This window comes from Salvia splendens, chromosome 12, assembly GCF_004379255.2.
Source record: "Salvia splendens isolate huo1 chromosome 12, SspV2, whole genome shotgun sequence".
NCBI classification, from domain to species: domain Eukaryota; kingdom Viridiplantae; phylum Streptophyta; class Magnoliopsida; order Lamiales; family Lamiaceae; genus Salvia; species Salvia splendens.
Genome location: NC_056043.1, coordinates 16,320,990 through 16,345,992, shown reverse-complemented (window position 1 = coordinate 16,345,992; position 25,003 = coordinate 16,320,990). Strand labels below are relative to the sequence as shown.

The 25,003-nt window shown below is 39.1% G+C and overlaps 1 protein-coding gene across 5 annotated transcripts; it reads left to right on the top strand.

Annotated features, from left to right (window-relative positions):
- The first annotated feature begins 11,601 nt into the window (after positions 1-11,601).
- Positions 11,602-19,688, top strand: LOC121757290 (protein IQ-DOMAIN 31-like). 5 transcript variants are annotated; one of them, XM_042152830.1, is made up of 6 exons: positions 11,602-12,422; positions 12,537-12,815; positions 13,288-13,479; positions 13,846-13,917; positions 14,039-15,053; positions 19,430-19,688. In XM_042152830.1, exons 1-6 carry the CDS (start codon positions 12,348-12,350, stop codon positions 19,459-19,461), a joined length of 1,665 nt encoding a protein of 554 aa, XP_042008764.1. In that variant the 5' UTR covers positions 11,602-12,347; the 3' UTR covers positions 19,462-19,688. The 5 variants fall into 5 exon arrangements, with proteins under 5 accessions (XP_042008764.1, XP_042008763.1, XP_042008762.1 ...); XM_042152829.1 differs by lacking the exon at positions 19,430-19,688 and having other exon boundaries at positions 11,602-11,801; positions 12,280-12,422; positions 14,039-15,178; XM_042152828.1 differs by lacking the exon at positions 19,430-19,688 and having other exon boundaries at positions 11,602-11,830; positions 12,280-12,422; positions 14,039-15,178.
- Positions 19,689-25,003: the final 5,315 nt, after the last annotated feature.

The window sequence follows — 25,003 nt, the reverse complement described above, 5'->3', positions numbered from 1 at the left end:
AGGTATTAGGACTTAACCATTTGAGCCGTGTTCTTCTTTCGTTCCACAAACCCGCCTCATTAGTCAAGGCACCCCCTAGTAGCCAATTCGAGCCCATACACTCTTTCCCTTTCTTTGAAGCCTTAAAACCAAATTCAAAGTTTCATATCACAAGAGGAAAGATGGTCAAAGAAATGAAGTTTGTCAAGGGAAAGAAAAGGGGGATAGCAATAAGAATGGTCGTAATAAAGGGTAGCCGGGTTGATCAAGTTAGACAATCAGGTTGATCATATGAAAAGAATAAAAAAAAAGAAAGGGCAAGAAATTGTTGTAACCTGACCCAGGAAATCAAAAGTAAAAATAATAATAAGCCGAAGGTTATAAGGCTAAAGGTCGAAATCTGACCAAGAGGGAGCACCAAGAAATAAATATCCCAATTCTAATCCAACGAGTTTAGTCAAATCTTTGGCCTTTCGACTCATGTGATTTTTCTTTAAAAATTTTATATTTAAACTTAGAACCCCTAGGACCCTAACCTAACACGTTACTACTCTTGAGCCCCGTTACAACCCAAAACAAAGACCTTAAGGAACTATCTTGTGTAGTCCGATTCAAAGTATTAAATTTGTGCCAACACCGAGTGAACAAGTCCTAACATCTCTGGTGAGAAAGAAGTGACTGAGTGAATCCAACAGTGGTTTTTAAATTGAGCAATCTTGACAAGCTGACACCTTGATCAAGCAAAGGCGAAAGAGAAGGAACACAAGCTACTGACAAATGGATTGATCTTGACCTCGGGTATGACTGTTGGAAAATTATTCGGTCTAATGCATACATGTGAATACGTGTTTTTATCTTAAAGTTTTGTTTTTCTTTTCGTTTTCCTTTACTAGTGAAATAAGTAAACCATGCATGAAATCTGCCTTATCTTTTTCTTTTATTTTTCTTTATACTTGAGGACAAGTATGTTTTAAGTGTGAGTAGTTTGATAAGGCTCATTTCATGCATCGGTTTAAGGGTGAAATACATGCTACTTGATCGGTTTATCGTGCAAAACAAGTGTTAAATGTGCAGAAATACCACTTAACCAAGGCAGCAAGGCTGAACTGATCAAGCAAGTACAAAAGGCGATAAAAGGCCAAGAATCGGGGGAGTTGATCAAGGGGGAGCGATCAAGCAGTTAGGTGGGGACCGCTGGCTTCTAGAAGAAGAACACGTGAGGAAATGAGCTGGATATAGCGCACCATTCTGTTATCAAGGACGACATTCTAGAAGGGGACACGTGCTGGAATATGAGACGCAAGGACGGAGCCGAGTCACGAATCTGTTCCCAAAAAGCGTCGTCATTCTAGAAGAACAACACGTAGCAATCAATGAGTCGCTCACTCTCAGAATGAGCGAATATTCCATGTCAAGATCGTTATCCAGCTGGCGGCCGAATCGAGCTTATAAATAGAGGGTGTGCCACCACAAGAAGGCATCCGAGACTTTACTTTCCGTCTAGTTTAGCTTAGCTTAGTTATTTAGCGTAGTTCAGCTCTTTAGCTTAGTTTAGTTCAGCTCTCTAGCTTAGTTAGATAGCTTAGTTTAAAGGGCGACCGAAAGGGAGCGCTACAGAATACTCATTTCTGTTAGCGTTATCTTAAGTTTCCTGCTAAGATTTTTCTCAGTCTTTACCGCTTTCTTAGATTCCAAAGTGTTTGCTTAGTTTAAATTTCACGTTGTACTCAGCTTTTAGTTTAATCAAAGTTATTTTCGTTTTAATCCGCGCATTTACTTTTCTGTTATTACCTGCATTTCACTTGATCCAGTAGTTAAATTTTCATTGATCAAGCTAGCTAGTTTAATTCTGTCTAGATTAAAACCAGTAGTTAAAAACTCCCAAGTTAAAGCGTGGCAGCAACCAACCCCCCTGTTCACTACTCACACACTCGACACACCAACTTCTCTGTGGCATCGACCCCGAACTTGCCGCTTTACTGTTAAAGTTGTGCAAAATTGGGAGTTATAAATTACTTTGGCAGGGCGGAAAGGGCGAGAGCTAGATTGCATTGATTAAGTGGCAACGACATTTGCTAACTGATCCAATCGGTTCGGTTATCATTCCATATAACTTGATCCACATTCTATTCGTGTTTTCGACCTCTTTCCAAGTCCTTCCAATTACCTTGAGATATTAACCCGCTGCTTAATTGTTTAATCGATTAAAACTTTTCTTTTGAAGCTTTGTTTAAGATGTTGTCTTTCATTGTTTTCCCCTTCTTCTTCCCCGCTCCTTAGTCCCTTCCATAGTCACGATTTCCCCGTCTTTACTATCCTTAGTAAGGGCGGTCGTGACAGTATAGCACTGAAGAATCTAACATTTGAGATAAGTCTTTCTTGCTATTTACTGAAAGACGAGGTCTCGGTGATTGCTATTTCTTAATCATTGTTGATATAACATTGAGCATACGATATTGATTATGCACTACTTTGATTTATCAAATGGTGCGGATTTTTCGCAATCCTGATATCTTGGGTAGTGGTGATCAATGTCTAGAGGTGCTAGTATTGTTATTGCGATGAATCGTGTGCTGGGTGAGTCCAGTTTAATAATATCCTCAAGATGTGTTCGAAAAGGGTTTTATTATTCAGAAACCCGGCCGGTTGGAATTTATTCCAGAATAATAAATAACGATTTTGAACTAGAAAACTCATGGAAAAAATATTAATTAATTAAAGTCAAATAGCATACTTAAATTAATTAATGGATATTTATATCTTAAACAAGGGAAATAATTAATTAAACAGGTACAGCTCGGATTACTCGTAATTTAGGATTAGACGGACAGTCAATATTATTTTACTGTAGTGGCTGATAATAATATTATGTCGGGCTTGTATTAAATTGGGTCTCAATTTAATTAGTAAAAGTCCAACAGGTTTGGCCCAAGTCCAACCTCCATGGATCCCTAATCTGACACATTATAACTCAATATAAAAGGAGATTAAAAAGGAGATTAAGAATGATTTTTACTTATAATTTTCATTCTCCCTTAGGGAGTTAACGGCTTTTTCAGTTTCTCTCCATATCTGAAATTCTATCTCCTTTCTAATCAAGCTCTTTTCGATTCTGACAAGCTTTGCCCACTCAAATGTCAGATTGAGTTCGGGATACACATTAGAAGATTCGTGGTTGAGTACGAAGATCTTCATGTGGAGAAGGCGCAAGCAATCGTCGATTCTTCGGAGAATCTGTTCGGTAATCCTAATCCGTAGAATATCATGAATTAGGGTTTTAATCTCTTAAGCATGATTGGTGTGTGTTCTTTTATGCAACTGATTGTTTAACATGTGATTAATTATCTAATAATCAGTCAAATAGATCCGTATATGTTTGATTTATATATGCATGACTTTCGTTATGCAAGGGCACCAATCCCCAACACTGACCATTTGAACTTCAGTTTTCCTTGCATCAACTTCTGCATGGACTGGAAGAGTAGTACTTTCGGGACAACTTGCAGCTCCTTCATTCTCAGATTTATGTCGTGCCATAGCTTTATTCTTTCTTTGTATCACATGGCTGAATCATATGATTCGAATCTTAGCTCCTCTAGCTCCTGCAATTGCAGCTACTGAAAAACATATTTCGAGCATGTTGCACGGATATAATTGTTTGTGTACAATAAACTCTACAATCCACTTTTAACCCAAGGCGAGAAGAAGTAATGTTATCGCATTGATATTGCTTGTGAATTTATAAGATGTTTCTTAAACATTTAAATGTATAAGAAGAAAACAAGTCTAATTCTTCTGCACAGTAGACTGGTCGTGAATGAAGTTCACAAAAGGTGACACAGTCGGTTCTTTGTAGAAAAGAAATAGAATTTCATAAACTAGATAGGCTTTGGCTACCTATCGTGAAAGGTTGCAGTGTCAGTCCGCATGTTTCCTTACCTTAGGAAATAAACGGCAATAAACAACACTGGTGTGGTATAGCACTGAAGGATCTAATAGTTGAGATAAGTCTTTCTTTCTATTTACTGAAAGACAAGGTCTCAGTGATTCTTATTTCTTAATCATTGTTGACATAACATTGAGCATACGATATTGATTATGCACTACTTTGATTTATCAAATGTCTTGGGTAGTGATGATCAATGTCTAGAGTGCTAGTATTGTTATTGCAATGAATCGTGTGATGGGTGAGTTCAGTTTGATAGTATCCTCAAGAGGTGTTCGAAAAAGGTTTAATTATTCAGAAACCCGGCCAGTTGGAATTTATTCTAGAATATAAATAAAGATTTTGAACTAAACAACTCTTGGAAAAAGATATTATTTAATTAAAGTCAAATAGCATACTTAAATTAATTAATGGATATTTATACAATAGTGGATGATAATAATATTCTGTTTGGGCTTGTATTAAATTGGTGCTCAATTTAATTAGTAAAAGACCATCAGGTTTGACCCAAGTCCAACCTCCATGGATCCCTAATCTGTCTCATTATAACTTTATATAAAAGAGACTAAATAGAAGACTAATTTAATGCATTTCAATCATAAAAATTCGTGCCCCTCTCTTCCAATGAGTGGATGAAATTTTCAGTTTCACGGAACTGAAGTTCAGTCTTCTATCTAGCTAAGTCCTTTAGATTTTGATAAGCTTTGCACACCCAAAGGTCATTATCTGATTTCAGAATATAGATTAGAAGGTTCGTGGTTGAGTATGAAGAACGTCACGTGCAGGAGGCGCAAGCAATCGTCGATTCTTCAGAGAATCTGTTCGGTAATCCTAAACCGTAGAATATTATGAATTAGGGTTTAATTCCTTAAGCATGATTTATGTGCGTTCTTGTATGCAATTGATTGTTTAACATGTGGTTAATTAATCCCATAATCAGTCAAATAGATCTGTTCGCATGATTTATTTGTTTAAGCATGACTTCCGCTGTGCAAGGGGCACCAAACAAACCCCAACAGCTCCAACGTCCAAATTGATTTGTTGCACTGCCAAGTAGGCTCGGTGCTCGATTCCAACTGGTAGATGACATATCTTTCCCAAAGACAATTCTATACGGGGACATCCCTATTGGTGTCTTGTACATGTAAGCCCATAGAGCATCTTTCAACCTTTTGCTCCTATCTTTCCTCGAGGGATTTACTATCTTCTTGAGAATGCTTTTGATCTCCCTATTTGATATTTCCGCTTGGCCATTACTCTGCGGATGGTAAGGACTAGACAATTGTGGTGAACTTCATACTTTTTTATTAGTGCCTCGATGGTCCGATTAAAAAAATTAGTACCTTGGTATGAGATGATACCCCAAATCGGCTGAAGATGTTGGCCTTCAGAAACTTAGCGACTTCTTTTGACTCGCATGTGCCTTTTTTTTTATTCTGACAAGCTTTGTCCACCCAAATGTCATTATTTGAGTTCGAGATACATATTAGAATTAGAAGGTTCGTGATTGAGCACGAAGAACATCACGTGGAGAAGGCGCAAGCAGTCGACGGTTCTTTGAAGAATCAAATCGATAATTCTAAACCATAAGAAATTCATGAAATAGGGTTTTGATTCGTTATTTGTGAATTACTAAGAGGTTTCAAACCCTAACCAATGGATAAACATTATTTTTAAACAAAAATCTTAAACGAAAAATGCAAATCATAAAAGGCATAGTAATATTCAGAGTACACCAAAATCTCAAGACAAATTAGTTACTAAGAAATGTTTTGTATGATTTATACAGACTCAAAAACTGTGTGTACCATTTTAAAACGTGGATGAACCATTTTGTATGCCCAATGCAATTACCCACAAAATCTCTCGTCGATGGAGTGAGAGTCTGCGAAGGAAAGAGCGTCCATTTCACTGCAATGGTAATGGGGGAAAATCGGGTTTATGGGGGAGTTCACACTAAAGATTACGTAAATGTACCCATTTTGTTATCTATTCCATAAATGGGAAAAACGCCAACCACATTGGCGTTACTATTTATAAATACGCCAACACCATTGGCGTTTTATTATCGCGTCGTATTTTAGGTGTATTTTCACAAAATACAGCCATTTAAAAACGCCAACTTAATTGGCGTGTTTTAGGATAAAACGCCAATATAGTTGGCGTGTTTACTTATTAAAACGCCATTGAAGTTGGCGTATTTACTATAGAAACGCCAATAAGGATGGCGTGTTAAACTTAAAAACGCCATTCAGGTCGGCGTGTTTCTGTTGAACCATATACTTATCAGATCTCCCCCAACATCGCGACCCTAAACACTTTCCCTCCCCAAAACGTGAAAACCCTTCCCAAGGCAGAAAAACCTTTCTCTCGGGGTCGACCCGGTGGTGGATTTAAGCGTGGATATTTTGAATTTGGCTAATTCTTCCAAACATTAGTCCTTCTAATCGGTTAGTATATCAAATTTTAGACTCATTCTTCTAAACATTAGTCTTCCAATATTTGATTGATTGTTGTGATAATATATATTGTAGTGTAATTAATATAATAGTTTGACCAATTGTTATGGGCGCACTAATATTTTGATGGATTATTATGATAGTATATATTTTAATAGAAATATTTTGATGGATTGTTGTGACCTAATTTTGTTACCAATATTTAATGGATTGTTATGATAATATATATTGTAGTGTATTTAATAGAATTATTTTGTCAAGTGTTTGGCTGACTCTACATAATGATGAATGTAAAAATAATACATATTTATTTGTGTTTTACATTATTGCAGATAGTATGACGTGGTGTGTCAATTTATATTGGGGTGGAAAGATAATTCCCGGAGCAGTTATTTCGTATGATCCTCCTGTTGCTAAAGGATTCATTATGTTGGATGAAACAATTTCGTACGATGAGCTGGTGGAAAAAATTTGTGAAAGGATGGGGATAAGCATATATGAAAACAATATTCAAATAATATGGAAACGTACTATATGCTTTGGATCCGGAGTCACGTTTATAGGTGTTCAACTAGAAGAAGTATGCATGCAACTAATGTTTAGTGAGAGTATGGTTATTGGAGGTGTAATTGAATTATATGTTGAGTATTCGGCAATTACTCAACATCATAGTCATCATGTCATAAGTTATGATGCTGGTACATCTACGAGAGCCCAAGAACCATATTTTGCTGCAACACAAGATTTTGATGTTGGTACGTCTACGAGAGCCCAAGAACCATATTTTGCTGCAACACAAGATTTTGATGTTGGTACGTCTACAAGAGCCCAAGAACCATATTTAGCTGCAACACAAGATTTTGAAGCTGGAGGCGTGCATTTAGGGGAACGTGACAATTGTGATGTGGTTGAGGACATAATAGGTCCTGATAAAGCCGACTTTCTTGATCCACAATCACCTTATTATTCTGAAGATTCCGACACGGTTAGTTCAGACTCAGATGGTGATCCATCGGATGATGAACAATTTGTTGCTTCAAGACCATCCATTCCACTTGGAGAAACAGCAGTTGGAGAAACATCAGTTGGTGGAAGGGCAGTTGGAGGAAGAGTAGTTCCACAGTTCCCACAGCCTGGAATCAACTACTTTCGCACCTTACCAGGTCCATATGATAGTTTTGATCCCAAAAACTTTGAGCGTGATGATCCCAGTGTGCATTATTGGAGTGAAAAAGATCCTACCAATGTCGGTTTGCATACTAAATTTAGAACGAAGTTGGAATTGAAGGCAGCTGTGACTCATTGGCATTTGGAAAAAATCCGACAATATACAGTTGTTGAAAGTAAAGGAAAGAGATGGCATGCAGTTTGTAAGTGGCCACAAGGAAATCCGAAAGATACGTCCTTACCTAAATGTTTGTGGGAGTGCCGAGCAACACTGAGGAAGCATGATGAACACTGGCAAATTAGAGTGTTCAGCACTGCTCATACTTGCATGGGGGATCGTAACTATAATGGCCACGCTAATCTTTCGTCGGGTATGATAGCGTTGTGTGTTCGCCATCAGATAGAAAACGATCCTTGCTACAAGGTAAAAGCAATTGTGGCGGATATTGAAAATAGATTTCATGTCAAAGTTAGTTACAAGAAAGCATGGTATGCTCGGAGGACAGCGATTGAGCTTGTATACGGTGGATGGGAGTGGTCGTTCAAAGTTTTACCAGCTTATTTGAATGAAGTGCAAAGACAAAATCCTGGCACAATTGTGGAATGGATGCACGATGACATATTAAGCAATGGTATGAACAAGGTATTCAAGTACGTATTCTGGGCTTTTGGACCAGCTGTGGAGGCTTTTCAACTATGCAAACCAGTTTTAACGGTTGATGGAACTCATCTACGTGGACGATGTCGAGGTAAAATTCTTATTGCCGTTGGATTTGATGCTAATAAGAAATGTTTGCCTGTTGCATATGCCATTGTTGATGAGGAAACCAAAGAAAGTTGGAATTGGTTTATGGAACGCATTAGACTTCATGTAGCAAAGCATGAAATATGTGTCATATCTGATAGGCATGTGGGAATCATAGATGCAATGAATTCTCCCATATGGAAAGAAGAACCCAATGTGGCTAATAGAATGACGGCCTCGAAGTGCAGAGCTCGGTGGAGGTGGGTCCTCAAAATCGTCATCGGAGTTGTGTACGAACTGAGATGACGACTCTCCGCGGACGGTTTTCTGCTTGGTTCGTCGTTTTTCCTTTTGCCTTATGGGTACGTCCACGTCCATTGCAGAGCGCTGCGAAGGAGGGTAGTCCATCAGCTGAGGCTCCCCGGATATCTGCAGTCCTTCTTCAACCATCCTCGAAATGGTTTCCATATCCGGACAGAAATGTCCTGTCGCAGCTCGGCCTCTTAGAAAGTGGCGTATTTTGTGAAGCGTCTCCACCTACAATTTTTCAAAGTTAAGTACATATCATAATATGAATTTAAATAAGTAATCAGGGTTTAGTTAAGTATAAATAATGTACCGTAAAGTTATGAGAAGATGCCGTTTCGTGGAATCCCTCTTCAGCATGCACGCCGGGTTTGGTTAAATACACCACAGTGATCTGGCGAAACCAATTCATATATTCTTCCGTTGCAACAGGCTCAGTACTGTCCTCCAGATCAGTCCATATCGTAAAGTGCCTGTTGTCCCACTCCTGTATATAATTGGCGTGCCATTGAACCCAATTCCGACCAGCTTTTCCACGACGATCTTGTTTCAAAAAATCAGAACCGTGGAACCGGGGGAGATCCGGGATATACGGTTGGACAATCCCGAATTGGCGCAACACTCGGTGTGGCAGGTGTGGCTCAGCCAGATTCCAACAAATAAGCGTTGTTATCGACATCCATATAGGACGACCGGCATCACAACTTTCCGGCAACTCCCGGTGGAGATAAGGCATCCAAATAAACTACATGTGATACAAATTTTTCAAAATAATTTCCATAAAAACAAAAATCAAAAAACCAAAAACATTTTATAAATATATGAAGTACCTGATTAGGATGCATCATGGAGAACTGATCTCGGAAATTTTCAATACAATGTCCGGGTGCTTTTACATATGACGCCGGGCCATTCCATCTAAAAAATTTAAATTATGAGCGAAGAATACAAAAATTGATGAACATTAAGTTTCAAAAATGAATAAATGAACAACTTACTCGCTTGCGCATGGTAGATAGTCTGTATGCACGGGATCTAGCATCCTAGGTCTAATATTTGGGATTCTCTCCCAAGCCCAAAGTTGTAATAGAGTTAAGGCTCCCCCTACATCCGTCCTCTTAGCAACGGACGCTTCACACAAATTGTGGTACAAGCAAGCAAGCGTCGCCCCACCCCAGCTATATGTAGAACACCGTTCTATATCCATGAAAAAGTGTAGGTAGAAGAACGGAATTTTATTTCCGGAGGCATTGGGGATCATCAGACCACCAAGTAATAGCAGACAATATATACGAGCCCGCTGAGTATATATGTACTGTTCGTGGTCACCAGACAGCTCAATCCTCAATTGGCGCGATAAGCTCGTCTGCTTAAAAGCCATTTCCTTCAACTCAGATGCGTCCGATATGAATCCTAGAAAATCCAAACACCTGTCCATCCAATGTCCCGCTTCCGTCGGGGGGATGTAAGCTGTCAGAGCCTCTCCATCAACTTTCAGGCCCCATAAGACCTCGACGTCTTCCAGTGTCACAATCGCTTCACCGACTGGAAAGTGAAACGTGTGAGTCTCTGGCCTCCAACGTTCAATCAGAGCTGTGATAAGATGGTGGTCAATGTCTTTTGGTTTACCACACCTTAATATACCCCCAAACCCCATCTGGTCCACTATTGCCAGAACATCCCAAATTATTCCTTCATATCGTCGGCAACGTACATATTCGGATTGAACTCCTGCCCATATATTGTTAGAGACGTGTTGTCTCTGAAAATATAATACAGATGGATCCGCAGGACCACATGCAAGCCGACGACGAGAGGTTGAAGATGATGCCATAATTTACCTACATAATCCAAATTCAACAATAACCAACCATAACATTTAATCCAAATTCATAATCCAAATTCAACAATAACCAACCATAAACCATTTCAATAATTAGATACAATTTAATCCAATATCACAAAATTGAACACCAACATCAAATAATTCACTTACACAACATTGCACATTCAAAATCATAAACCAATTCACCTACACAAAATTAACAATTTCAATTAACAATTCGCCCAACCTACCAATTTCAATTTTGCCTAACCTAACATTTTCAATTTGTCCAATTTCAATTTGACAAACCTAACAATATAAACAAATTTAACAATCTAAACTAATCAACATACATCAACCAAAACCCACATAAACCAAAACAATTTGCCCAATTTTTTAGCTATAACAACCCTAGGGTTTAGGTTTATAATCAAATTTATACACAAATTAACTTAAACCCAAACAATCCAACATAATAATCAACAATAATATCATTCAACCAATCTAAAATGCATAATATTTCTACTCAATTCACAACCCATTACAAACCCTAGCTATCCACCAATTACTCTAATAATGTAAAAGGTAAGCATACTAACCGAATAAAATAGATGAATTTGGGGGAGAATAGCACCGATTGATGAATGTAGGCCGAAATCGCGGAGAGGATGCGCGCCGCTGGAGAAATCGCGAAGGGTGTGTATGGTGAGATTTTCGCGATTTGGGGGAGGAACGCCTGATATATCACCCTGAGTAAACACGCCACTCAGGTTGGCGTTTCTAATATTTAGTAAATACGCCAATCATGTTGGCGTCTTTTAGGAAAACGCCAATATGTTCGTCGTTTCAACAACGATAACACGCCAATTACAAAGGCGTTTTTTTATTTATACACGCCAACCAAGTTGGCGTGTTTTATCGTAATTGCAATCGGAGAGAATACGCCCCAAAATACGACACAAGTAGAAAACGCCAACTTCGTTGGCGTTTTTACCTTAAAACACGCCATTAGTATTGGCGTTTTTACTTAAACACACGCCAATGTGGTTGGCGTTTTTCCCATTTATGGAATAGATAACAAAATGGGTACATTTACGTAATCTTTAGTGTAAACACCCCCATAAACCCGATTTTCCCATGGTAATGGACCAACTTAATAGGTTCGACTGGCGTGTTTATCTCCATGGTTTTTACTTCCTCTCAATCAACTACTTGCTTCTGATTTCTCCATTTTTTTCAGGATTTTTAGTTTTTATTCGTGAATTAGGTCTCTGTTTCTTTGAGATTTGTGTTTGTGGGTTTTCGAAGACATATGTAGGTCCAGAATGTTGAGTTAAAGAGAAGTCTTTTATGTTCAGATACAAGGAAGCTTAGGTCCGAACCACATTGTTCCATTTGTTCATGTAATTTTCTGGACATGCATTTCTTTTCGGCGCAGCTATTTTATGTGTGTTTTGATTCGAATCTTGCCGGATTATCTTAGTTATAAATTGCTTACTAGCTCTTTGCTCACTGTAGCTGGTACTGTTGTATTTGCAAATATGGTTCTATTTATCTCCTTTTTGCTTTCATATTTTTAGGAATTGTATAGAAAAACCAGTGCGAATTTTGTATTTGAATTTTGAATATGCACTTTCTCAATAAATCTTGTTTTCCACCTGGTCTCTGCATATTTTGCAGCTACGAATGAATTGATATTTGGGTTATGTTCTTTTGAAATTGGAATCTTAATTTACCTTTTTTGTTTTTCTTAATTTAGAAGGCTTCCGCCCTTCTGCACGCAAATTTTCTGATGGGGAATATGAGACTAGGTCGTGTTTAGTTATCAAAATCAACGTTCTCAAATTTTCAGGCAGTTTTCTTTTTGGGAGAAATGGAGGAGTTCATTTGAGTTGGCATTGCATCTAGCGGTGAGCTGCAATGGGGAAGTCGGCAGGAAAGTGGATCAAGACGGTGCTCTTTGGGAAGAAGCATTCTAAGTCAAACTATTACAAAGTAATAAATTTGTTGGTTCAGCTGTTAAGATCTCTGATTTATCTTTCGGTATCTCATTCATCAGTGTGGCATGAAGATCAATTGTACTGATTATGGTTGCTATTTTGTGTGAAGAATGTGACACCTAATAAAAAGGCTGTGGTTAAGACCCCAGTCGAGGATCCAGTTAGGGATTCCTCTTTTATATCTTATCAATTTACCAAGAGTGGTGTAGAGAACTTGGAACTCGACAAAGGAACATCTGGATCTCGATGTGATGCTGTTGATGCAGCTTGTGAGGATCAAGGAATCGATTCACCAAAGCGTTATGAGTTTGCTCCAGTCAGTGATGAGGATATGAGGAGGCAAGAACAAGCTGCAACAAAAACTCAAGCAGTCTTTAGGGGCTACTTGGTAAAATTTCAAGCATTGTGTATATAAATTGCTTCCTGGTTAAAAGCTGTATCTTCTTCATTTAGAGAGGTTCTTTCTGTTGACATTGGTCTGGTAGACTAAAATTTCATTATGCGTGATTGCTGATTGCTGAGATTTCAGAATATATGTATTTAAATAACTTTGTCAACTAGCCCTTATTTGATCGTAAGTTAATCTTGTCAAGCATTCTACTTAGTTATGCAACTCTCAGTGTGTAGTATCACATATTTTGATACTGCCTTCAAGTTTTGGCTACTGGTGTGATGATACAAATTCTTACTGAATCCCTCTAACATTAGAATGTTACCTGAAAATATAAGTACATTTCTGCCTATTCCCGAGCTTTGCACCTTGTTTATCGCGAATCTGTTCATATTCCTGTGCTAGTTACTATACATTTGTACATGCCTCATAAATTACTTTACATGATCTGGTCGTATTTCAATGGCAGGCTCGTCGTGCTTTTTGGGCTCTGAAGGGCATCATAAGGCTACACGCTCTTATTCGCGGACATCTGGTTAGAAGGCAGGCTATTTCTACTTTGCGTTCCATGCAGGCAATTGTTAAGTTCCAGGCACTGGCTCGTGGAAGAAGCGTTTGGCTTTCGGATGCTATACCTGAAGTGGGGAAAGTAGAGCTTCAGGTAACCCTTATTTGACGAACTACTAATTAATCTACTAGTCTTGCTTCTTTATTTTTTCTGCTTTAGTTCATTTGCAATTGAAAATATCAACATTTTGTATCAGCGTCGCTCGGTTCATTTCTTATTAAGGTTGACATAGTTATCAGGATTTAGCTTTACGTTTATCAGTCCCTAGTAGAACTCTGCTGTCTTTGCTGGAATGGTGCAGCTGTATATCTCAAGTCTTAACCATGTCACTGTCTTTTGCTTAAATTTAATACTGTGGTCTGTGATTCTTGCGCGGTAATCAAGCACATTGTCGTACAACAGACTTCATCCTCAATGCTTCCTCGCATTGCCTCTGATCATTTTAATGCTGCTTATTAGGTAACTGTCGATGCACACTCGGGGTCATTTCTTGGGTCAGAAATGCTAGCAAGTCACCCATTTATCCGGAAGGTTTTGCCACTATCTTTTACTTTTTACATGATACCCGATCAAACCTAAAACTGTAGACTTCTCATTCCTTGGAATTTGGAAATACTTAAATGCTTATAGCTGTACTTTATTGCTTGTTCAGCTTCTTGCAACATCACCTACTGCTATGCCCTCGAGTCTTCAATATGATCTGGTTGAACCCAATTCAGCTAGGAGCTGGCTTGGACGCTGGTCATTATCCCGCTTTTGGGAACCATCTGTACGCACCAAGAAGACTATGAGAACAAAGCCTCAGAGAAAGCCGGAGGCTGAACATATAAAACTGAAGAAGACTATCCGAAAGGTTTCAACCATGATGCATGGGGAAAATGGTTGTGTAGCCTCTTCTGAAATTGATAAGCCCAAACGCGTCTTGAGGAAAGTCAGCAGTCAAACAGAGGTGGCGCAAGAACAAAACCAAAGTGAACTTGAGAGGGTTAAACGCAACTTGAGAAAGGTTTCAGCGTCTGCAGTAACAGCTCCTGAGAAACCTGGTCCAGAAACTGAGAAACCACAGCCTCTTCATAGTGTGGAGATAGTAGCGTTTGCTACTCCCGATATTTCTGAGCAGGAAATGGTAGTTTCTCCTGAAAACCCAGGGGATATAGATATTCTAGCTGACCAAACAGATTCTGCAGATTTATTTAAAGCCCCTGCAAAAACGACAAAGGATGAGCCAATTGACGTGGAACAAAATAACTATCCAGTTGCTGAGACTAAGACCCCTTCTTTGGAAAATGATGTGAAGATGGAGAGTATACCTTCTTTGGATGATGAATCAAGCTGCAAGGAAGAACAGAATTGCAAGGAAAATCACAAGATTAGGAAGAGGATGTCCCTTCCAGCTAAGCCTGATTATCCTGAAAATATCTCACAGAATTCCCCAAACTTACCGAGTTATATGGCAGCCACGAAATCTGCCAAGGCCAAGCTTAGAGCTCAAGGAGCTGCTGCTAAATTAGCTGGAGAAGCAATAGATTATGGAAATGCTCGTAGGCATTCGTTACCAGCCTCTACCAATGGCAAACTGAGCTCATTGTTACCTAGGATACAGAAGCCTTTGCAAGCTAATGGCAAGGGAAGCAAAGTTAACAAATCATTAACAGTCTCTAGAGATGGTAAGCACTCTATTGCTTCTTCCTATATCTCCATTCGTTTTTTCTTTTTAACTTGTGTTAAGAATTAGGATACCAACCGTAGATTTACTTCTATATTCAATTATTCATTATGGTTTCTGCTTTCACATGGACATATGCCTTTAAATTTATAGTCGTCATTACGAGCCTTAACTAAGTTTATGCACAACAATGTCCAACTGGTCATGATTAAAAGACAAAAAAGAAGTAAAAAAACAAAAATAGATTTAACCTCATGACCCAGATGCTGAGTTGGTTGGCCTAAATCGGTCAAAACCTTCACTTTTAACTCATCTCTTGACACATATCACTATTCTATTGGTGATTAGGTTAGGTTGGTCTAGGCTTGCACACGGTTCAGGAACCGCCGGTTCCGGTTCATGAACCGGCGGTTCACGGTTCATGTTTCCCATGAACCGGAACCGGCCCGCCAAGGGTCCCGGCGGTTCCGGTTCAGGTTCAAAAAACTGTCGGTTTTCGGCCTGAATCGCCGGTTCCGGTTCTGGTCAAGCGGTTCGTCCAATTTTTTTTTTTGCATTTTTTTATTTATTTATGTATGAAATGTGCGTAAATAAAATTCAAAAAATCACGATGAAAGTTGCAATTATATTGAGATTACACGTTACAACAATTACAAATCACAAAAATCTTGATGTCTTGAATTCTTAAACAAAAATTTAAATACAAACGAGACTACTAGTCAACAACGAAACTAATTACAAATTACAAAAAAGACTTATAAGTTCTTATAAAAAAAACTTATAAGTATATATATTTTTAATTGGCGAAAGAGATCTTTCTACATAACTAAATTGAGGACACCTTTAGCAATTCAACTTTAAATGTTGAGTTTAGTCTAACAATCAACAATTATAGTAGAATTGTCAAAAGTTTCCTGGATTTAGCCTTATAGAGAAATCTAATCCATCAACTAGAGTATATACAAATACAATTATTTAATTGTAATTGCATATTTTTAAAGTAGGAATCAATGGAAAAAAAAGAAATAAAGGATAAAGGACTTGAGCTCAACTTAAATTTAAAATTTAAGTTGAGGTGCCTACGTATCCCCAATGCTCATTTGCATTAGGGAATCAAAGCCCACATAGTTCTCTTACCTTACTTACCTATTTGGCTTGGCCGGCGGCGGTTGACGGTTGGCCTACGATTCATCCCCGGTGAATTCATCTTATGATCACTCCTGACGATCATCCCAATCATTTTCTTGTTCTCTAACGTCAGCTTTGGCCCAATCATCAAGTAACATCACTGCTTCCATATTTTTCGCGGAGAGCTTACTTCTTGATTCATCCAACACACGCGAGCCAACACTAAAAGCGGACTCGACGGCGACAGTGAAAGCCGGAACAGAAAAAATCTCCTTGGCCATTGATGCAAGTATGAGAAAATCTTTCTCGTGGGTTCCCCACCAATCGAGGACGTCGATTTGGGCGGGAGGAGTAGGACCTTCATCACCAAAGGAAATGAGTGAATCGAAATATAAATCTAATTCACTTACCATACTTGAGGACCTTCCGCCGGTGCTGTAGCTGTATAGGTCGGCTAATTGGGATTGCACGTCGGGGTCATCATAATCGGCTTGAAATGCGAAGCCGTAGTTATGTTGTGGAGGAGGGGGGGTCTTCTGACTTGGTGGGTATTGTTATACTTGGTTTCATATTCGGTGTAGAGAGCACGCAAATTAAACTCGAAGGTTTGTTGGATAATTGACCGGTTCGGGAGGTTTATTTGAAATGTTTCGGAGAGGTCTACTCCAAATTCGTCACTGGTATTCGATTGGATTGCTTGAAGTGGACCAAGATCAATAGAACTCAAATTGTTATAATAAAAATCTAAAATTTTGGAGGTACCGGCTAATTTCTATTTTGGATCCAAGACCTTTGCAATCAAAAACACCGTTGGAATCTCACTGAAATACTTAAGGCATTTTTCAATCATATAATATAAAACACACATCAATTCAGGTGAGGAGGAAGCATTTTTCATTGCAGTTTTAAAACCAAATGATATATACATGCAATGCTCTAAAACACGAACAACAGTGCAATAATAAACACCCGACAATTCAATAGTAACATTTTTGAAATATTTAAACAATTTAAATAAAGCCACACTATGTTCCCAACAACTATGCGAAAGATATAAATTATGAACGGGATATGTTCTATAAAAATCACATAAAGAATCTTTATGTGTCAAAGTAGAATTCAGACAATCATATATCGAATTCCATCTATGAGACACATCCATAGTAAAATTCGTATATCTTACATTCTTTTGATGGCAATATTTATTCCAAGCTTTGCCAATAGCTGGCTTTTGATGGATTAATCTAACTGCAGTTCTAATAGGACTAACATGCTTTTGTCATAATTCAAGCGCATCTTGTACACATAAATTTAAAATATGACATATGCATCTTTGATGAAAATACTTACCTCCAATAACCGGAGCACAAGCCGCAATCAAATCACTAATACTTGCGGTGTTGGCAGTTGCATTATCAAAACTAATAGAAAATATCTTATTGCATAATTGAAACTCATTCAAAACTTGAATAATTAAAGAATCAATGTCAGGTGCAGTGTGTGGTGTTTCAAATTCTCTAAAACCAATTAAAAGTTTGTTCAAAGTCCAACTATTGTCCATAAAGTGAACTGTAATGCCCATGTATGAATGTCGGTTAAAACAATCAGTCCATACATATGAGCAAATGTTCACTTTGTGGCCCAAGTTAACTAAATAACGTGATAATTCAACCTTTTTATCTAAACATTGTCTAACGGTAGATCGTTGAACGGTCATTCGACCTATTCTTTTTATAGCTATATTTAAACCACTTTGCATAGTAATCTCAAATTTTTTGTCATCATAAACATTAAAAGGAAAATGCTTCATTGCATTCCATCTAGTCATAACGTTATAAATTTTTTTTATCATATTTAAAAAGAGGCGTACCTGACGAACCTGAGCCACCGGGTTGGAAGTTTAATTGGGTTTGTGTAGAGGTAGTGCCACATTCTATCGGATGCTTTGTCACCAAATGACGACGGAGGGTGTCATATCCCCCACCACTCGCAAATTTGTAGACTTTATCACAATAGTTACAATACGCATGAAACATCGATGTCTCTTCTTGAGAGTGCGGATCATGAGGACTTGGAATCACCACCGGGACCTTCTTGTAGTGTTTAACAAAAATATCAGATTTCAAAGCTTTTGTAGTGTTAGTGGGTGGAGGGGAGGAGGCATCTCCTCATTTCTTCCGGTGCTAGAAGGAATACGAGAATGAGATCTATCATCATTGTTGTCTGAGTCCGACGATATAGACACGTCGTACTCGTCATTTTGTTGGGAACCACCGCCCCCGCCCCCACCTTGATGCATTTCAGCAAGTAGCATGGCCATCCTATGATTTTCTTCTATCTATAAATATAATATAAGTTGAAGTTTAATAAGGAACACAAAAAAAAAATTAAAAAACCCAATTTTATGAAATTATGAATTTTAAAAATAATTTAATTTTTTAGAACTTACTTGCAGGCGTTCAGCCGCCACTCGGGAAACCTCTTCCATAACTTCTCGACGACTAGGTCGCCTTGATTTTGAGGGACGACTACTTTGATCTTAGGCAATTCCTTTGCCCCGATCACCACGTCCCGGTCCACCACGAGAAGAAGACATAGTGATAAATGAAAGTAGTATGGATGGAATATGGAGTATGGAATAAATGGTAAATTAAGAACACAACAACAAATATAGTAGTAAGTAGTAAGTAGTAAACAACTTACGCAATTAGAGAGAATGAGGAGAGAATGAAACCGGCGGTTTCTGACGAAAACTGGCAGTTTTTGTCATAAACCGGCGGTTTTCGTCAGAAGCCGCTGGTTTTTCTGCCACCCTCACCTGCAACCCTACGCCCCTAGCCGGAATCCGTCGTTGGACACATTGAACCGCCGGTTTGAACTGACGAACTGCCGGTTCACGGTTCATGAACCTGAACAGGCCCGCCTGAACCGCGAAACTGCCGTTGCCGGTCCTGGTTCCGGTTCATGAACCGGCGGTTAACCGGTAAAAAGCTAATACCATTAGGTTAGTGGAAGTGAGATTTTTTTTTCATTTGGGTTGGTTTGGATTGATTAAATGTAGTGTTAGCTAGGCTGAGATTTTACTTTTGGTGTCACATTGGGATTGACAATGCATATGATTGATTGTAGAGAAGATTATATGATAGAACAAGTTCAAAATTGTTCATTCAATTACAGTATGTAGTATATACCCCTTTAATGCAAAATTTTTATTTACTTTGTCTTTAATATTAATTTGTCACATTTCAGACAACGTGGTTCAGCCTGGTTGGAGGAGATGACAGTGTAGCAGTTACCTGAGATGGGGTGTCTTGGAAGCATCGCATGACAGTGTGTAACTCTGTTGCCAAGTTGAATGTGACATGCCAAGTTTTAGGTCGTTTGATATGTTGTCGTCTTTGTTTTGTATGCGAGGGTTTACTTAAGAATGTATAGCTGTAGATGACTAATTCGAAAATTAACGGTGTGCTTCATTGTTTAATTTGTTGCTTCTCTTACATCCCCTAAATACTATAAGCTAACTATGTTGTCTGCTTTGTTAGAAAGCCTCTATCTCTACTTTGGATTTATTAGCACTATTTAATTTTTTTACTTTTAGGATAAGTTTGTATTGATTGGATGTTGTGACGATATCTAAGGCTAAGATGCAGCTACAGTGGTTCGGTGCATTTGTGCTGCCACTGTATTTTTCCTGTAGCTGTAACGTGGTGCAATACATTGATTGCTTGACATAATTCCCGAGAGCCCCAAGAGTTAAAGGGTAATGATTCTGATCCGCGCGAGGATTAGCTAGACGGAGATACTATTTTTTAATAATGGGATATTGCCGTCTTATATCACAAAACTTTTCAAAAATTTGTTTTTACCCATGAACTTTAAATTGACATACTCCCTCTGTCCCATTAAATATGCAACATTTGAGAATTGGCATAGTGTTGTTTTGTAAGTTAATGAAAAGATAGTAATGTAAAAGAAATGAAAAAGTAGAGATAGAAATGTTTCCATTTTAGGAAACATTTCATTTTCAATGGGACAATCTAAAAGTAAAACGTTTCATTTTTAATGGAACATAACAGAGGAAGTATAATATTGTGAACTTAAATAGTTATTGGATTTTTCGCACCGGTGATAAAATCTACTACATTAAAATTATATGGGTAACCATATCTGACTTATTTTTCCCACCTGCAACAAAATCTAACTACACTAAAATGAGATGGATAACAACATCTGATTTTTGGGACTTTGTGATCACGTCACTATAATTTTTTAGTTGTAACTAACAAATGAAATGTATTCTGATTTTGTCCGTTCGTGGAAAAAAAATCAATACTTGTTTAAGTTAGTTGATAAGGCTAATTTCATGCACAAGTTAGGGGATTATTTTCATGCATTTACGGGGTCTAACACATCTTTTTAAGCCAGGTGTGTAGTAGAAATCGCCAGGCCAATGAAAAGAGGAAGATAATTGCAAGGCGAAGGAAATATGGCGATAAAGTGAGCAATTTGAAGAAAAATAACCAGACGGAGGAGGTCGTGAAGCTGAAGGCCAGAATAGAGATTTCCTGCAAAGGCTTCTAGAAAATCACCTTCACATCTATATAAGGAAGAAAGCATGCATTTCGAAGGAGAAATTTTTTTGGCACTCTCGGTCTTTTGGCTCTCAGCTCATACACACTTCTACACATTTGGTTTTCAGTAATAAGCAAGGGGATTCAGGGTTTACTTTCGGTTGGTTGTTACGTAACACTGTCCTCACGAAGGGCGAAGATACAATTTATTTGCTTTTATTTCGTTTGTTGTTGCGAATTTTCACCGAGCTTCGCTGTTCGAAGCTCGACCTTGTTGACTGTCAAATTACTATTGATCTTATCTATGCAATTTCTATTTTCCGTTATGATGATGTCGATTTTGAGTATGGATGATGTTTGTTTCTGAGTTTATAGATATTTACTTGAATGGATGCTTTTCGCACTTGATCTGTTGAATTGGAGTATAATCGGGGTTGGATTGTCGTTGAACTGAGCAGATTTGTTGAATCGGAGTTTATGAAGTTGATTTTGGTCGTTGTTGGGTTCGAATTGCTTGGATCCGGAGTGGATTAAGCGTCCGACATGTGGATTTGAAGCAGAGTTGTCTGATTGTGCTTGAGTTTGATGTTTCATTTCTGTGTTCTGCTTACTACGTCTAGTAGAAGTAGATCTGTTAGTTTCCGATTAATCGTCAGTTTCCGACGTCCAAATCTGTATGTTCTATTTGAATCTAGTTATTTACTTTGTTTTCTCCATGTCCGTGCTTAAATCAGGTAACGAGATGCAGTTTGTTATTAGTTAAATTTATAGTTTGTTATCTGCAGCTTTTGATCCATACTTTGCTGTTTTAGGAAAATGGTCCCCACTGCTTGCGTTTTTTCTGTTTAACTAAATTAGGTAGTAGTTTACTAGGTCAAGGAAAATTGTTTGAGGGATTGAAGTTACGAATATGTTCCATGCCTGCATGATGTTTTCAGTTTCCTAGGTCTAGTGTTAGATTTTGTTCCTAAGTCTAGAGTTAGCTTTCCTCAACCCAAAATTGTGTGGCAGCAGACAATCACCTTTCCAGAATCACCTAAATGCCATCATACGCATCCATCTTTGTGGGATCGACCCTACTTCCCTGTACTAATTCATAGTATAGAGGGTTGGGGGTTTTGAAGGAGGAATTTGTGTGTCCGACGACCGAGACTTCTGAGATCCTCGGAGTTCCTAGACCTCGTGATCTAGCGGATTCTCTGGGTTTGCGAAGCTTGACCTAGTACAAAAGCACACACAGCTTCCCTCACTCTTCAAATGGCGCCGTTGCCAGGGATGGATGGCGTAGTTTGTGATTGTGTTAAGAGAATTTGGCGTGTATAGTTTTAATTTGTTTTTCTTTCTCTTTATTTTCAGTTTATGAGCAGAGACTCACGGTTTGGACAATGGGGTAACTCATCTGGGTGGAGGAACGATCGGTTTACTTGGCAGGTCAGAGAGACAGCATCTACGGTCACCACCAGATCGGGATTATCTACAGGAGATCCATTTCCGTTTCGTTCAGAAAGTGACGAGGATTGGAGTTCGTCAGGAAGGGAAGATCCCACGTCGTCTTCAGAAACAGAGATAGAGGAGGCGAGGATCAGAGACATGGCACACGTAGTCGATCCAGATCCGGAGATCGGTTCACTCACTGCCCATCTAGATGGTGAGCCAGCCCAGGCTATAGTTATGAATCTGCGTCAGAGGGCCATCGATATTAAAACAAATGTACTAGGCATTTTACCGACGTTCTCCGAGCGTAGGAACGAGTGTCCATATGAGTTTTTAAATGAGTTTAGCAAGCTGTGCAGTATTCAAAAAAGGCCCAATGACACAACAGAAGAGGATTATCGCCTACGTGCAATTCCATTTGCCCTCAAGGGAGAGGCTAACACATGGCTGCTGCGGCTACCTCAGGATTCCATCCGGACATGGAGAGATTTCAAGTTGGAGTTTCTGGATTACTTTTTCCCTTCGAACAAGACAAACGCTCTTAAGAAGGAAATCGTAGAGTGTAAACAGGAGTATGATGAATCTCTGAGTCAATATTGGTCGCGGTTTAAAGGATTGTTAGATGCCTGCCTGAATCATAGAATGATCGAGGCAGAGATTTATTATCTGTTTTATGAAGGAGCAAACCTTGAGTCAAATGATCTAATGAATTCCTCGAGCGGGGAAAATTTTACGAAGAAAAAGGGAAGTGAAACAAGAGAGATCTTGGGAAAGCTGATAGAGGCCAAAAAGGCGTACGACAGCCCAAGGAATATTAAGAGGAGAGGGTCAGCAAATGCTCTGAGGGGGCAAGATGACGAAAGAGTCGAGGAGAGAATAGATAGGCTTGAGAAAGCACTCTTGAATGCAATCGAGAACACTAACCCACCAGCCTCACAGGAGAAACAAAAGCCTCAAGGTCCAGTAGAAATTTCACCCCAGCAATACTATTGCCCTCAAGAGGGAGATTACCAGGCCCAGGTGAATGCAATGGGGAGTTGGAACCTAGATGGAAGTTGGAATCAAGGGAGACAGAGGGATGCACCATGGAGAAACCATCCCAATTTTAGATGGTCTGACAACGATCCGAACCAGCCACCTCCACAACAGAACGCCCTGTTGACACATCAACCAGAAAGGAAGACTACCTGGTCTGGGAGAAATCAAGAGGGGCAGAACAGCTGGAGCAACTAGAACAAGGGAGATCATTCGAATTGGGGAAACAGGAATCAAAACCACTAGGGGAACTCTTATGTACAACCACATCAAAGGAATTACCCAGGAAATTATCAAAATTCCCAACCTACTTACCAGGGGAACCAAGGGCCAGGAAATCAGTACAATAACAGTTCAGGAGGTCAGGGAAACTTTCGCCAGAACCAAGGAAGTGGACCGAGCCAGGGCTCGGGACCGAATCCCAGCAAACCCACGTCTAAGCCAAGGAAAATTGATGATATGGTGTATGATCTAGTCAATTCGTAACAACATATGCAGAACAACTTGCAATCTAACAATGATGTGGTCCATAAGCTTCAAGACGCTCAGTTGGAGCAGAAGGAAGCAATGGACATGTTGGCCAAGCAATTGTCCCAGATTGCGACTTCCTTGAGCGAGATGCGAGGGAACGAAGGAAAGATTTCTGCCTCAGTAAGGGCACCAGACAGAGCTAACATCAGTCAGATCACTTTAAGATCTGGACGAGGTTATGACGGTCCAGTGGTGAGGATAAATGAAGGGACACCTCCCACAGAAGGCAATGAAGGGAAGAACTCAGTTCCTGAATATGAGAATTCGAAGAGAGAGAGTGTTGTAAGAAGAGAAGACCTTCGGGAAAGCGACCTGGAGAAACTGCTATCAAGTGTGGCTGAACCATTTTTCCTAGACCTATAGCCAGAAGTGGAGAATGAAGTAGTGAGTAAGGAAACGGGTGAGTTTTCAGTTGGAGGTTCTACAAGAGCGGGGAAACAATTGAAACCATTTCCGCACCGAGGAGAGGCTAAGAAGAAGAAGGATGAACCGGTGGATTTCATGGATATCTTTGGAAAGTTGGAGATAAACCTACCGTTCTTGCAGGCCTTGAAATTGCCGGTCTTCAGCAAATTCATCAAGGAATTCATAGCTGGAAAGACAAGACCTAGTGGGAAGATCCTGATTGGCAAGAACGTGTCAGCAGTGATTCAGAAACGCAGGATGCCTTCAAAATGCACTGACCCAGGTATGTTCACCTTACCCATTTCCATTGGTGATGTCAGAATTGAGCATGCTATGTGTGATTTAGGGGCATCGATAAATGTTTTACCGCTTGCCATATACAAAAGGTTGGTAGGAGTAGGAATGATGGATACAAAAGTGGTGATCCAATTAGCGGATAGGTCGTGCATTTGTCCAGAGGGAGTTTTGGAAAATGTTATAGTCAAAGTGCATGATTTACTGTATCCGACCGATTTCCATATTATTAAAATGAGTGATAATGAATCTGCCGAGTCTAGCTGGGTGCTTTTAGGACGACCTTTTCTGCGTACCGCTAAGACCATTATCGATGTCTTCGATGGAACAATATGTCTGGACTGTAATGGGGAGAAATATATATTTAGCATAGATGAAGCAATGAAGAAACCATTAGATGTAGAGAATTTGCATGCTATCGATGTTATTAAACCCCTGGTCCAGGAATACCTTGAGACCAAGTTAATGCAGGAGCAGATTGATAATTCATAGTTAAGCCACTCTATTGACAGAGAGGCAGCTGGTTGGTGTGAGGCAATGCACACTAAGGAAT

What these genes read in the sequence shown, in the direction of transcription:
- LOC121757290 (XM_042152829.1), top strand. Translation starts at nt 12,348, where the DNA reads ATGGGGAAGTCGGCAGGAAAGTGGATCAAGACGGTGCTCTTTGGGAAG. An exon ending in CTAAGTCAAACTATTACAAA is followed by an intron (nt 12,423 to 12,536) that starts GTAATAAATTTG and finishes TTTTGTGTGAAG; the next exon opens with AATGTGACACCTAATAAAAA. An exon ending in TGGGGAAAGTAGAGCTTCAG is followed by an intron (nt 13,480 to 13,845) that starts GTAACCCTTATT and finishes GCTGCTTATTAG; the next exon opens with GTAACTGTCGATGCACACTC.